The sequence below is a fragment of the Pogona vitticeps genome, chromosome 5 (genome assembly GCF_051106095.1).
Source record: "Pogona vitticeps strain Pit_001003342236 chromosome 5, PviZW2.1, whole genome shotgun sequence".
Lineage (NCBI taxonomy): Eukaryota > Metazoa > Chordata > Lepidosauria > Squamata > Agamidae > Pogona > Pogona vitticeps.
The window spans coordinates 172,620,925-172,635,330 of NC_135787.1; the positions used below are offsets into that span (position 1 = coordinate 172,620,925).

Genomic DNA, 14,406 nt, shown 5'->3' on the forward strand with positions numbered 1-14,406 from the left:
AAATAATAGCACTAAATTATAATTCTCCTGTTCCTATTGACATACAGTTTAGATTCATTTGCAGTAATGAAGGTACATATACTACATGAACAAAACACAAAGAAAAAGTGAGACTCAAGCTGGTTAAAAAGGGGAGCTTAGAGATAATAGCACTTCTTTGCTTTTCTTAATTAGCCGATTAAAAGGTTCACCTACTCTGATCACGGTTCAGTTGTCTGCTCCTTTTGAAAGGAGCATTTTGCATCTAGATAAGCCACATTCTGTATATAAGAAAAGGGATGCAGTTAAGCTTACCAGCTTTTTTGGTGGGTTCTGGCATAGTTTCAGTTCCTTTTTATTCCTTTTTATGTGTGCCAGACACAACAGCAAGTAGCCACAAGTCCCCTGGAGAGTGTGCAGACCAATATGGCAAGCAGAGGAAGAGGGAAATTCCTCTACTTTATATACAGCATTGAAATATCAATCAGAATAGCACCTCCTCTCCTCTCAATGCGAACCCTCTGAAAACTGACAGTTATGGGAGCTCCGCTTACATCTGTTGTTTGCAGCCACTGCCCTCTTGGCTTTAGGAAGGAATCTCTTCTGCATTTCATGTGGCTGAGAAGAACAGCTATAAATTTCTATCTTCAGAAGCATCAGATTCATACACAAAGTGGGGGAATGAAACAGGCCACCAGGCAAGCTAACAGAGAGCTTTCAGAGATACAGGATCTGTTCTGTTTTATAGATAGATAGATAGATAGATAGATAGATAGATAGATAGATAGATAGATAGATAGATAGATAGATAGATAGATAGATAGATAGATAGATAGATAGATAGATAGATAGATAGATAGATAGATAGAGTGGTGCCCCGCTTCGTTTAATGCATTCCTATGGGGCGAAAACTCACCTTTATGAGAAGATCCTCCATAGCGCCGCCACTTTCTCCACCCCAAATAACATGAACATAACCCAACAAAATAAGTTCACAATGAATATACAGTATTTCTTAACTACTTTGACAAATAATGCAAGTATCAGCATCCTTTTCTTAACCTTAGAAGGAATATTTATGTTTCTGCAGTATAACAGGTCTCAGTTACATTACACAAATGGAAGGCCTTTTACTAAGATGAATTATATTTTATTTTCTTCTCCAGGTGGATGCACAGTGTGTATGTTTTTTTTTCACAAGGAGTGCCCTGGGAGTTTTTTTTTCACTGAAGTTCATTTCAGTCAGTGAGAACATAGACTCCACTGCTGTAGGGACACCATTAAACTGTGCCATTGATTTCTATAGGAAGCAGTCAAGCAACAGAGTGTTATGAAGGCCTGAAGAATGCATGGTACCAGAAAGGTGGTGTGATCAACTAACCTGGTTTAACAAGTTTAAGGCTATACATCTTATATATTTCTTTCCATCTGAAGGGAAAGCTCCTTTTATGGACGAACGGTTAGAACACTCAATACCTCTTTGTGTGAGCTCATAAAATGCCAGACTGCTTGCCCACTTTGGACAATTACGCAAGCAGTTCACCAAAGCAGTATTCGGCCCTTAAACTTATTTATCAGCTTTAGGTAATTCAATCCAGTAGCCTGCCATTTCCATTTTTGTAATATAGTGAACTATCACATAGATTGCTTATGTGATTAAGGGGATCAGGAAATATTGGGCTTCAGCCTGGAAGCATAAAAAATTAATAGGACAGTAAGCCTGAATAAATATGTAGCCAAATAACAAAAAGTCTTGCAGTGCCTTTGAAACTGTACCTTAATTTATTCTGCATAAAGTACTATGAAATGCACAATGTTGCTGAGATGCTTTCTTTCCTAGGTATATAGCAGTCTAAGGCTATATATGGATTACAATTTTTTAGAGACCTGAAGGAGGCATGATAATCCAACATCATCTATACAGAATCTGTGAAATGCTTTTTTTCTCCCCTTATGCCCTCTAGCTGAATGGTTTTCAAATGTAGATTCTCAGATGATGTTGGACTTCAGCTCCCAGAAACTCCAGCCAGCATAATCAATGAGCAAGGATTACGGGAATTATTCAACAATATCCTGGGACTGTAATCAGTGCTGTAATCCAGGACTGTTATCCATCTAGAGTTGCCTCTGACGCCGCCGCTGTTGCCCCTACCACCAACTCCTGCTCCTCCAAAATATCCACCGAGGTGAAGTGGAGGAGAAAGCTGAAAGTCTGTTTAGAGACCACTATTTTGATAAATGGCAGGGATGTGGTGGCGCTGCTGGTTAAATCTCTGAGCTACAACGTCAAAAGATCAGCACTTCAAGTCGTTTGTCCCAGCTCCTGCCAACCTAGAAGTTTGAAAGTACGGTATGTAAAATGCGAGTAGATAAATAGGTACCACCACGGTGGGAAGGTAACAGCATTCTGTGTCTAGTTGCGCTGGCCACATGACCACGGAAACTGTCTTCGGACAAATGCTGGCTCTGTGGCTTTACAGCTTGGAAAGAGGGATGAGCACCATCCCCTAGAGTCAGAAACAACTGGACAAATTGTCAAGGGGAACCTTTACCTTTACCTATTTTGATAAATAGTGCTAACTCTTCTCTCAGTGCAAACCTGGTACCACCTTAGTTTCTCTGAAATATTTATATTCACCCAGAACATAGCCTTGATGAATCGGATTGTGGTGGTTCTAGAAAACAGTTTAGGAACGTTTATCACAGGGATTACAGTACCCATAATGACCTTGTCACCTGACTCCTGTGCAGATCATCTATTCACTGTTGAGGACCAAACCAGTAAGTAACGAGTTTATAATCCATGCATGTGCATCTTCAGGAACTGTCATGGATGTGGATTCCATGATAAAAGCCTGCAGCGCTTCCCATCTCAAACATAATGTCCAGACAAGCCTTTCCTGTTTTTGGAATGAGAACAATAGACAATGGTTCTCGGTGGTTTCTCTGAGTTAATGAACCACGCCAGTCCCTCCAGTTCAGTGGTTTGGGTGATGGGAGCTGTAAGGAACACAAGGCCATCTGGGGACAGCTGACTTAGGCAAAGAAAGCTGTAGCTCCTTTTTTTTCAGGAAATGTTCCTAGGTTGAATAGAGGTTGCTCTTTGGGAGCCCTTTTTTGTCCTCTAGGGTGGATTGTGCTGTTTGTGCAACATTCTTCATCCCAGCCATCACAGGAAGCAAAAGGGCAAGAAAGCAAACGGCATCCAGATCATTTCAGCCCGCCTTGTTTATGTCACCTTTGCCATAACACATGAGCTATCTGAGCTTCTATTGACTGTATTGCTTTCTAAGGGCTAAACAAGTCATCATGTTAAATCCGTTATTTATTTGCAGTCATGTCCCTGCTCTTAGGATCTATAGTTAAACAATTAATATTTTAAGCAGAATTATAATGCATCCCATCCGAGTGGGGAAGATGTTGACCAGTGACCTTTGTGCCTGCTCTTGGGTTTTACAGTTAAAGTAACAATAATTTAAACAGAAAAATAATTAAAACTAAAAAAGTAATTAAATCATTTAAACCAAACCATTAAAAATTTAAAGAGATGAGGGACCAGGGCCTTTAAAGAAAAGAAAAAAAAAGCCCAAATGCAGGATCGTGGAGGAGACATGCAACTCTCTCACCAAAATAATCCTTGTATGATGGATCATACTCAGTCAATAGGCCATTTGTATTCGCGAAGGCTTTCACGGCTGGGATCTAATGGTTGTTGTGGGTTTTTTGGGCTCTTTGTTCTTCCTAACTTTTCGCCAGTCTCTATGGCCGGCATCTTCAGAGGACTGGAGTCAGAATTGTACAGACAGAGTTCTGACGCCAATCCTCTGCAGATGCCGGCCACATTAGGAAGAACAACCTTCAGAACATGGCCAAAGAGCCCGAAAAACCCACAACAACCAGTAGGCCATTTTCCTTCAGGCCTAACTGAATCTGCAGCAAGAAGAAGAATGGATTTGTTTGAAACTAACCGATTTGTTTGAAACTAACGCAGGGAAGAAATGAGTCAATTCCCTGCCTGCAGATGTGAGTATTGTTGAGAGTTCTAGGAACTTGTGTAAGTTACAGTAAAATGCACAGCAGAAGGCCAGCTACTTAAGGGTCAGAATTAGCTAAGGAGTCCCCTTCTTTATCCACCCTCACCAAAGGCCTAGCACTTTAGAAAATAATACTCAGGAAGCAATCTTTAAGTATAAAAAAGGTTTTGTATGTTTTGCTCACATGAATTGGCACTCAGTAGGTCTCAGGTTGATACAAAAGGAAAATAGTAAAAGCAAAGGCTTCTTTCCTCAGCCTATTAGCTTTTTGGTTGCTTTAATTACTACAACTTTGACACATTCATTATCTCAGTTCTCCTGGCTTTCAGTCTCTTCCTCCTCAAATCCAAACTGAAGTGCAGACTGACATAGCCATAGAGCTGTAAAGGACATGGAGAAAAAGGGGGCAGCAGGTTAGTGATTTCGGCAATCTCCAGCCAATTTGTTTTGCATGCACTGGGTGGCCACCGGCCTTCTTTAAGGATGATGATCCTCTGTATGAAAGCCTAATCCTCTTCCCAAAGGCATCGCCAGTTCTTGAAGAGCTGGCCAATCGCAAGTTTGACCGAAAGATGAAGCAACATACAACATACATAAATCAGCATATGCAGTTCCATGCAAATGGCAATCCTCCTTTTTGGCAATGTGTAAGTAGCCACCTCATACAGCAACAGTTTGTTCTGGAAATAGGATCTCCCCTGGATTCTGTCTAGGAAAGAGAGAAGTTATGTCTGTATTTAATTTCACCACTAAATGCATGGCCATATTTCTTCATACTATCCATGTCACTTAGCATAATTCATCACCTTAGGATGTGATGATGACCTCTGGGTCACACAGCTTCTTGAAAGCACAGAACACATTCACAAGAATAATCTAGTTACATTGGTTAAAAGTGGGACCTTCATATTCTAAGGAAAAAAATACCTCTGATTACGAAAGTCACAAATTATGTGGATGTTTATCACATTTATGCTTTGCTTTGGTTGAAATCACCAAAACAAACTTCATTCTGTGCCAATTACTATTGTTAATTGTATAATTTTGGTCACTGCACCTGGATAGCTCTGTAGTTTAGATATTTAGTTGTGGAGCCAGAGGTTGGGAGTTTAATTCCCCACTGTGTCTCCTGCAGGTTCAGCCGGTCTGTGTGGCCTTGGACAAGTTGCACAGTCCCAGAGCACCCCCAGAAGAAGGGATGGGGAAACCGTTTCTGAGTACAGTATTCTCTATCTGAAAAACCCTGAAAAGGCTTCCCGTAAGTCAGAATTGATTTGATAGGACAGGATTATTATTATTAACTGGAAAGGAATATTGTACAGGTGCAAAAGCTTCGGAAAAGAGTAACTAGAATAGTCAATGGATTGGAACAACTCCCTTACAAAGAAAGATTATAATGTTTGGGACTATTTAAATTGGGGGGGGGGGGAGGCAGGGATAATAGAAGGATATCAAAGTATGCATGATTTGACTTGCAAAAATAGGCAGATCAGTTCTGGAACCATACAGTAAAGCTGAATGATGGGAGGTTTCAGAATGGACAAAAGGAAGCAGTTCTTCAGCAGGACACAGTTCAGCTTTGGAATTCACTGCCACAGTACATAGAGATGACTGCCAAACTGGACAGCTTTAAAGGGGGACTGAAAGGATTCATTGGGATTCATTCATCACCCATGACTACTTGTCAGGATGGTCATTTGTTACCACCAGTGTCAGAGGTTATATGCCCCTGTTTCTCACTTGCTGGCAAGCTCAAGCTACAGAGTATCTTTGCGCTTCTCTCCTTTTTCCTGCTTTCCATGGGAAGCTAGCATATTTAACATTTTTACTGTACAGTAGTTCCAAAAATTCCAAAGCCCTTTACAATGCTGCATATTGGAAATGTCAAAAAATAGAATAAAATAAAGTATCAGACCTTGGTTTAATCATCATTCCAAAAAGAGGCTGCAGTCAAGAAATCAGAAGTAGACTGAGTTGCAGAAGGGCAGCTATGAAGAAAAAAAGGAAAGAAAAAGAAACCGAGGTGTAACAGTGTATAACTAGGGTCAAGATCATCCATATAGTGATATTTCTAGTTTTTATGTATGGATGTCAAGAAAGCTGATAGGGGTGGGGTTGGGAACCAATTGATTGAAAATATAGTGCTGGAAGACAGCTTTGCAGATGCCACGAACCAGCACAAAAACAAACAAGTGGGCCCTAGTACATGCAAAAAATAGCCAAATGGAGGCTGTTGTACATTGGGTTCATCATGAGAAGACAAGAGTCACTAGAAGAGACAATAATGCTGGGAAAAGCTGAAGGCCGGGTGGGGGGCAGGAATGTGAGATGGATTGATTCAATAAAGGAAGTCACAACCATGAGTTTGCAAGAGCTAAACCAGGCTGTTAACAAGAGGATGTTTGGAGGTCATCCATTCATAGTCCAAAATCCTATTGTATAGTATAATAAACTGCACTGAATCAATGGGAATTTGGTGAGTCAACTGCTCCGTAGGTTCTATTGCTTCACACTCTCTCTGTGACTTAATTAGCATAGTATGTTGTGGTTAAAGTAGGCCAATTTGAATCAATTGAACTCACATAGGAGTTGACTCACCAAATCCTTGCTGATTTAATGGGCCTGCTCTAGTGTAATTTACTATGCTAAACAACAAAATCTTGACCATATGTTGGCTATAAGAGGCAACATGATAACACATAATAACAACAGTAAAACCATAAAGCCATAATTTGTTAAAGTTACCTGTGCAGTTTAGCAAGACCTACATGATATTAGTAATGAATTCAAATATAAAACACACTGATCACTTTTTGGTGAGATATAGTTTTCTTCCCAGGATGAGTTATAGAGGCAGTAAGAGGCAAGGTTCAAGATGATGAGGTAGGACATTTATGTCTGCCTGGCTACAAGTGGTTCTGTGAAAAGCTGGTAGAGCACAACAATTAGGAACATGAATTATATGCTTTCTGGTTCAAAGCCCAGTTGTGTCCATGCTAGTAGCCATTGAAGCCCAGCCATCCCCAATATCTTTCTATTTAGAATTATTTGGTATTATGCTTGCAGAACGCAGCAGCATAGTTTTGAGCTTATGACTATTGGAAAGGAGTACCATCTGGAGACTGATAATACGGCAAAAAAGGAAATCATTTACTTTCTGTTTTGTTACAGAACATCCATGTAAACAAAGTGCACAAGGAAAAAGATTCTATAAACCTATTTACTCAGACTCCTAGATCTGGCATGTGTAATTGCAAGTCTCCTTTTCTGTCTTGCTAAGACGAAGCTAGAAGCAAAAGGTAACACAACAGAAAGTGATCTGGGGAGATGAGGAGAGAAAGAGAGAGAAAGAGAGAACAGTAAGCAAGCCAAAGAGCATCAATTTGCATGTAAAGCAAAATACCACATATTGATCTCCTACCAACTCTCCTCAGACTGAAGAAACTACTTGGATGAGCAGTGAAACGTTTCAACCTGATAATAAAGACATTCAGTTGCCATGACTCAACTTCCAGATAACCTCACCTGGATGACTGAGAATCTTCACAGACACATATGCTGATTTCTTTATAAGAAACACTTTTTTTCCAGAGGTGGAAGACAGGTGTGATGTGAAAAGGAATTGCGTATATGAAGGAGCCACTGAGCGGCATCAGGAGCGCCCCACCACTAAAGACATGTAGTAAAACTGGTTCCAACCTAAATAAAACCTATGTATATGGACCTCTGCTCAGGTTGACCTTTTGAGCATCCTGGAGTCTTGATAATACAGGGTAAGATTCCAGAAGACGGCTGAAAATCTACATTCCTAGACATCTATAGACCTCTAGGGAAACGTTTTCCCATGTGGATCAGGCCAGTCCTACAATCACACAGGGTTTAAATTGGCCATTTCAAGCAACAGATTTTGTGTGTCAGCATTTTTTTTTTAAACTGCAACAGATAGTGACAGATACTTATGAAATTTTCTACTTCACATGCCAAACTGACTTGGCCAGCTCTGGACAGCATGCATATTGTCTTTAGAGGGGGATGTCAGGCCACAAAATATGTCAGGCTGGCCCTGTTTGCAAACACACATACTTAATGGGTGGATGGCAGGCGCACATGTGATTCTCCTTCACGTGATGCATATACAGAGGTGGCTAATTATTTAAGCATTGTGGAAGTGATTTGAAAATGCATTCCGGAATGTGTTTCTGAGCCAGTTTTTGAAACATTTAGATCTGTCATCACCTGCAATGATGAGCAACTACCATTAACTTGCTTTAATTGGGTGAGGCTCTCTGTTGTTTTGTACAGCCAGCATCCTATGACATGCTGGACATTCTTTGGATCAAAAGGATCCTTCCAGCATGTCTCCTTCCCAAATTTAGCATGTGACCTTGAGTTTTACCCTTGTAGTATAAAGGCAACAGGTTCAAAAGCAGATCCTTTATCCCATGAAGGTTCTTGTATGCCATCATAATATCGTTTCTCAGGCACCTCACAGACTGAACATTTTAAGACTCCCCTGAGCCTCTAGTTGTGACTCCACCCCAAATAAATCTCCTGAGACATCTGGCCTCTGTAGATATTCTTTTGAAACTCTGTACTGTTCAGTTATTGAGCATGCTGTTATTAGAAAATGGTTGCTAACCAGGAGAGAAGCTAAATTACTTATGGCCCAATGCTGTTCCACATTTATGGTCAGCCATAAGCCACACTTCATCCATCCCAATTAATCTTTTGGCTTCTGTAGATACCCTTTTGAAATCCTTTTACAGTCCCATTTAACCTTTGAGCACATAGTTACAGGAGGGAAAGGCTGCTTAGGTTGAAAATCTTTGCACAGTTATGTGGTTTGGAACAGACCATTAAGCCCATCTTACCAAAGACCTGTTCCTAATGCAGATTAAAATTGTCAGAACTGGTTAGCTGATACGGCTCAACACAGCTGCCTGAATGTTTGAGCTGTCTTAGGGGATGTGGCTGTGACGATTGTCTTGACGAGCATTCACTCTTCACAACTAGTTATGGATGAAAAGCATATTATTTTTCCCAGTTTCCTTCCAATACAAATAAGCTTGGCATCATCACAAGTCATGAACTGAATTTGTTTGACAGATAAACACCATTTGATGGCTATACTTGCTGCCTGACAACCAGCCAAAACACTGCAACGACCACATGTCTGGGAGGAGTGTCCCATAACAGGCCTAGGATTTCATTTCTCACAGTCGATCTTTGTGCTCACCACAGGGGTCGACAGCTGGCCTCACTGGAAGGAGGGGCCCACATGCTAGCAGGAGCCACAGAAAGCTGGTATCACTGCATCTTTAAATGATGTGAAGGAAGAAAAGGCAAGAAGAAAAGGCAGAGCCAGACAAACCAAGAAGAGCAGGTATAATTCCCAGAGAGGTGAATAAAGGAGCAAAATTAAGTTTTCAAAATTTATATTGATCACTCTTGTAGGGATGCTACTTTTGAGAGGGTTGCTCAGCCATTCCCAAACTTTTCAGCTTACGCCCACTTTTTAATGTCTGAGAAATCCTCACACCTCCCCATCTCTTCTTTACCATCATTCAATCCCTTTTTAACAAACAAACAAACAAAAAGTAATATGAAAAACAAACACAAACACAGTTACTTAAAAAAATTAGCACAAAAAGGTTTTCTTCAGATAGGGAAGGATGTCTTTCACCAGAATATATAAACTATTCTTGCTGTTGTTTTCCTCTTGTGGAAATGTCAGCCTCATTCATGCTAAGAAGGCACACACACACACACACACACACCCAGTTTGGGAACCAATGCAGTTGATGTCTTCAAATTTCTAGTTGCAGAGCCAGAGGCTGGGAGTGCTAGTCCCCATTGTGCCTCCTGAAAGTAGCGCCAGCCCATGTGGCTTTGGGCAAACTGCACAGTCCCAGGGTTCCCCCAGAAGAAGGGAATGGGGAACCACTTCTGAGTATTCTCTACCTGGAAAAAACCCATTAAGACAGAACTGACTTGGAGGCACATTTATTATTATGAGTATTATTCAAAAACACCAGGCATAGTCAAATGTATACAAACATTGGCTGGTATTATATAGCAGATACAAGTTTTAACCAAAGCTGTTAAATATCATGCAGTATGTATACTGTTCCTAATAGTGTAATTTTTGTAGTTCTGATGGTTTGATTTCTGAGATCTGCAACTGCTTATAATACAGTATTGTGTGAAATTTCTTGGTATTGTTCCCAAAGCCCCAATGACTATGGGGACCACTGAAGTGTGTTTCTGCCAGAGACGAGACATCTCAATTGCCAGGTCTCTTAGTTTTTCCAAGTCTTTATATTCAGCTCTGGCACCCCCTGGAATTGCAGTGTCAATGATCCAGACATTTCTTCACTCTATCCCTACTACGTCTGGTGCGTTATGTTCAAGTGTCGATCTGTTTGGATCCAGAAGTCCCACAGGATCTTCACATTGTCATTTTCTGACACCTTCTGTACCTGATTTCCAAGGGGTTTTTGGAGACTGGCAAGTTATATTTTTTTGCATAATGACCAGTGCACTAATTTTGCTACTATATCATGTCTAATTTTGTAATCTCTTTGTGCACTCTTTGGACATCATCATCATCATCATCATCATCATCATCATCATCATAATACAATAGGAAGAGTATGCTATAAACCTAAATGTATAAATTAATCCGGACATTTTTCTGGGGTCAGTACTTACAATTTTAAGATATTTAAAAACCATTGAAGTAAAATTTTGAAAATAATAATAATAATTTATTGTCATTGTAAGTATATACACATACAACGAAATTCACAAAGTCAAAGGAAATAAAATCCAGACAATTAAGCATGCATGAATGTCATAATAAGGGAAGCAGTGAAATAGTTGCAGCGCTATTATTATGCCTCTTAGCACCAATACAGGATAAACAAGTCTCAGTTTTGTAGAATTTCTTGTTGACAACCATTCCACATCCTCAATGTGAATTATTTTGCCTATTTGCACATTTTAAAGATGTTTATCAATCAAAAGAACACATTTCATTCTTTCACATTACTGCAACATAGACTGAAGGTTGGAGGCGAATGTGGTATCATACGTATCCTTCCACCAGTCTCCAGAAAAATCCAAAAATAACACGTGGATAAATGGAAAGCTTGGGTGTCTATTGGCACCCCACCCAAAATGCTCATTAGTAAGTATGACTTTGCTGCCTTGTTTCATCTCATTGGTATAAACTGAGATGTTTCTAGAAAGAGAAAGCTGTATCCTCATGGAGACCATGGTTTGTCAAACAATGAGCTGGAATCCAACTAAGTTAGCAGGTGCTCTTAGTTTTTGTAATTTAACTGGAAATCTATATTGGATTAGATATTTTACAGGTGAGATCTTGATAACAGAATTTTTGCCATACAGTACTTCACTTTGCCATTCTTTGATTGCACCTTGTCTTGTTGATTTTGACAAAGACAGCCACTATTTAAACAGGGGCAATTTGTTATAAATACAGGAGAGGTTTAAGAATAAGACTCCTTGAAAATTTCAGTAAATAAAGCAATGCACAAGAATAGCCTAATGTGAACAGCATCTCATCCACTTATTCAAGAGTTTCTTTGATTATTTTATCATCTTCACCATTAGTCAAACTACTGACACGATCCGAAAAAACCCAGATTCCATACATGACCCATGAAAAATCACATAACAGAAATATTACAGGCTAGATCTATACAGTACTTGGACTTTCCTTTGCTGTGCTTCTTCGGTGCAGTTTCAGCTGTCTTTATACAGTCAGCAATAAAGAAGCACACTAGTTCCCCTGCAGTAGGAAATAAGGATTTGTTTATCCTATGGTTATTCTGGATCAAGTGTTTGTTTCTAAAGGGTGAAATAAAGGGATAACTTTACGTATTCTGAAGAGTGGGGGATTACCTTAAATTATTCTTTACCCTTTTGAAGCACTCACTCTGCTCACAACCATTATGGCTGTGTTCTCTTTTTTCTTGAGCACTTAGTGGCAGAGGATGGAAACTGTTGTGAGAAAACAGAAAAACACTGCTGTGTACTCTGTTATTAGATGGCTGGGTGCCTCTTGGGCAGTAATTCAAACCTAATTTCCAATTTTTTCCAATATATGCCGCTCCGTGTGAGGCTTTTTCACGGTTTATGGGCAGAAAAACAACAACCACCCAACTACCAGAAAGCAATAATGATCATCCAAATGCTTTTCACAATTACCTCTCAAATGCTTAATCAGACTGTTACCTAGAAGCCGTTAAAAAGTTTCCCTCTGAATGTTCAACGGGGAGGAAAAGCTAAAGATCAGGAAAAACACTGGGGAAGACCTTCATGGCAGAGTTTTTTAAAAACATTGTGAAGTAAAAATGGGCATAATGTGGTTAATTTTTGCAGCCTCAAAGACCCCTCCAAAAGCATTCCATTAAAAAAAACTGCCCACAAAAGAGAGCGAATGATCAGTTATCAAAAACAATAAGGTGGCTCCCAGACCCATTTCTGGCTCATCCACCACTTTTTCACGTTTATTCTAGTGTGTGTTTACCTTGTTTATTACAGCATGCTTCATCTTACAGCTGTCGGTTTTTGTTGTTGTTTTCAATGACACATACTGTGTTTGCTTTAATTAACTACCAGAAACACCATCACCCCTGACTTGGTTCCTGAATTAATGCCAACACTGTTTCTGTATCAACATCTGGATCTATATCTCTGTTTTCGGTGGTGTTCTTGCCTTGATTTCTGCTCAATTGATTAGCAGTTTCCCAACCCGGACTCCATACTAAAATCATTACTGGATGCTCTTTTGCTTGGACTGAAGAGGTGGTTTTCCTTGGATTTGACTTCAATTCGACCGTTGGTTACCTTCTCACCCTGCTCGGTGACTTTTTGATGGCACCTCCTCAGCCTACCAACTCCCAGCCTGACTTTTTCGACTCCCTTTTTAGTCACTGTTGAGCCACACTGCACCACCAACTGATGTGTTTCTTGGCTGGTTAGACACTTGCTGTCCAAAAATAAGAGAAAAAAATTAAAACCTCCCTTTCTCTCCTAAGTAGTATACTATAAGGAATGAGAAGGGGAAAGCTCATTATGAATAATCACAGGAGACATAATAGGCCATAAGTTCATAGGGTCATAAGTCAAAAGCAACTTGACAGCAGGAATAGTGACAATAATTAATTTTTTAAAAACTTTGTGGAATGAATGAATAAATGAACGCACACACTCCAGTTCTCCGACCAGTAAGAAGTTGGCAAGAGTGCTCAAGTCTTGTTTCCTATGGAAACAGGTTGACGGTGGTTTATTACTTAACTTACTTTACTTTATTTAGACTTATACCCCACCCCTCTAGACAAAGTCTACTCGGGGCGGCTTACAAAAAATGATAAAATACAATAGAATAATATACTTACTGAAACGTAATAAAACAACCAACTAACTAGTAGATATATTACAGTTTTATAATATTTGGTTTATTTTCTAATATATAGATGAGGCTCATAGGTGAAAGCATAGCTTCAGCATTCTAACAAATAGCCTGACTCCACTGTTCTAATTCGGATCTCCACTGAAGCAGCGAGAAAAATCTAAATCCTGTTATATTTTTAGCATGGTAAAAGCCAGCTCTCTGAATTTGCTATGACTCAGACTATGACCTATCCTTTTGTTTCCTTCACTCAAACCTAGCTGGACCTCTTCTTGTGATTAATGAGCTATTCCTCTAAACAGGAGCTGTGTTTAGCTGAGGTTGGGACTTTTCTCAAAACCAGCTCAGGAGCAGCCAAAAGAATGACGAAATTGTTCTCTGTGGCTCCAAGAGGATGTGAGGTAGCTTTTTTAGTTAAAAAAAAAAACAATACAACCTTACTAAAATATTTTTACAGGAGGGAATGCAAGAGCAGGTGTAACTCTCCGAGTTCAAAGTGTGGGCGTATATGGTTCCTGAAGTGCAGTTACCTCATGGACTGAAATGGGGGCACTCCCACCCACCCACCAATGCTGCCTATCCCAGTCACTGTTCTGAACCTCTGAAATTTGCCAACTCCTCATTTAGGTATCTGGCTGCAGAGCCAGACACTGGGAGTTCAATTCCCCACTGTGCCTCCTGTAAGTAGATCCAGCCTGTGTGATCTTGGGCAAGGTGCACCATTCCAGGGCACCCACAGAAGAAGGGAAGGGGAAACCACTTCTAAGTATTCTCTACCTCAAAAACCAAGGAAAGATTTGCCATAAGTCAGAATTTACTGGACAGCACATGATGAAAATTATTATGCTTTAAAGGAAGTGAGTAGATCCAGACAGGGCTTGCCAAGCATATTTTGTTGCCTGGAAAACCAAGCAAAGTTAAAAAAAAATTAAGATGGTGCCTTCTCTTCCAACC

At 40.0% G+C, this 14,406-nt stretch overlaps 1 protein-coding gene across 16 annotated transcripts in view; it reads right to left on the minus strand.

Annotated features, from left to right (window-relative positions):
- The window catches only part of MYBPC1 (myosin binding protein C1), a 121,627-nt gene extending 111,280 nt beyond the window's left edge, over positions 1 to 10,347 (minus strand). For all 16 annotated transcript variants that reach the window (XM_020800479.3, XM_072999989.2, XM_072999988.2 and 13 more), the window contains exon 1: positions 295 to 10,347. In XM_020800479.3, the coding sequence (XP_020656138.3) occupies positions 295 to 319 (25 nt within the window). In that variant the 5' untranslated portion in view covers positions 320 to 10,347. The remainder of the gene's footprint in view (positions 1 to 294) is intronic.
- Between the last annotated feature and the right edge of the window lie 4,059 nt (positions 10,348 to 14,406).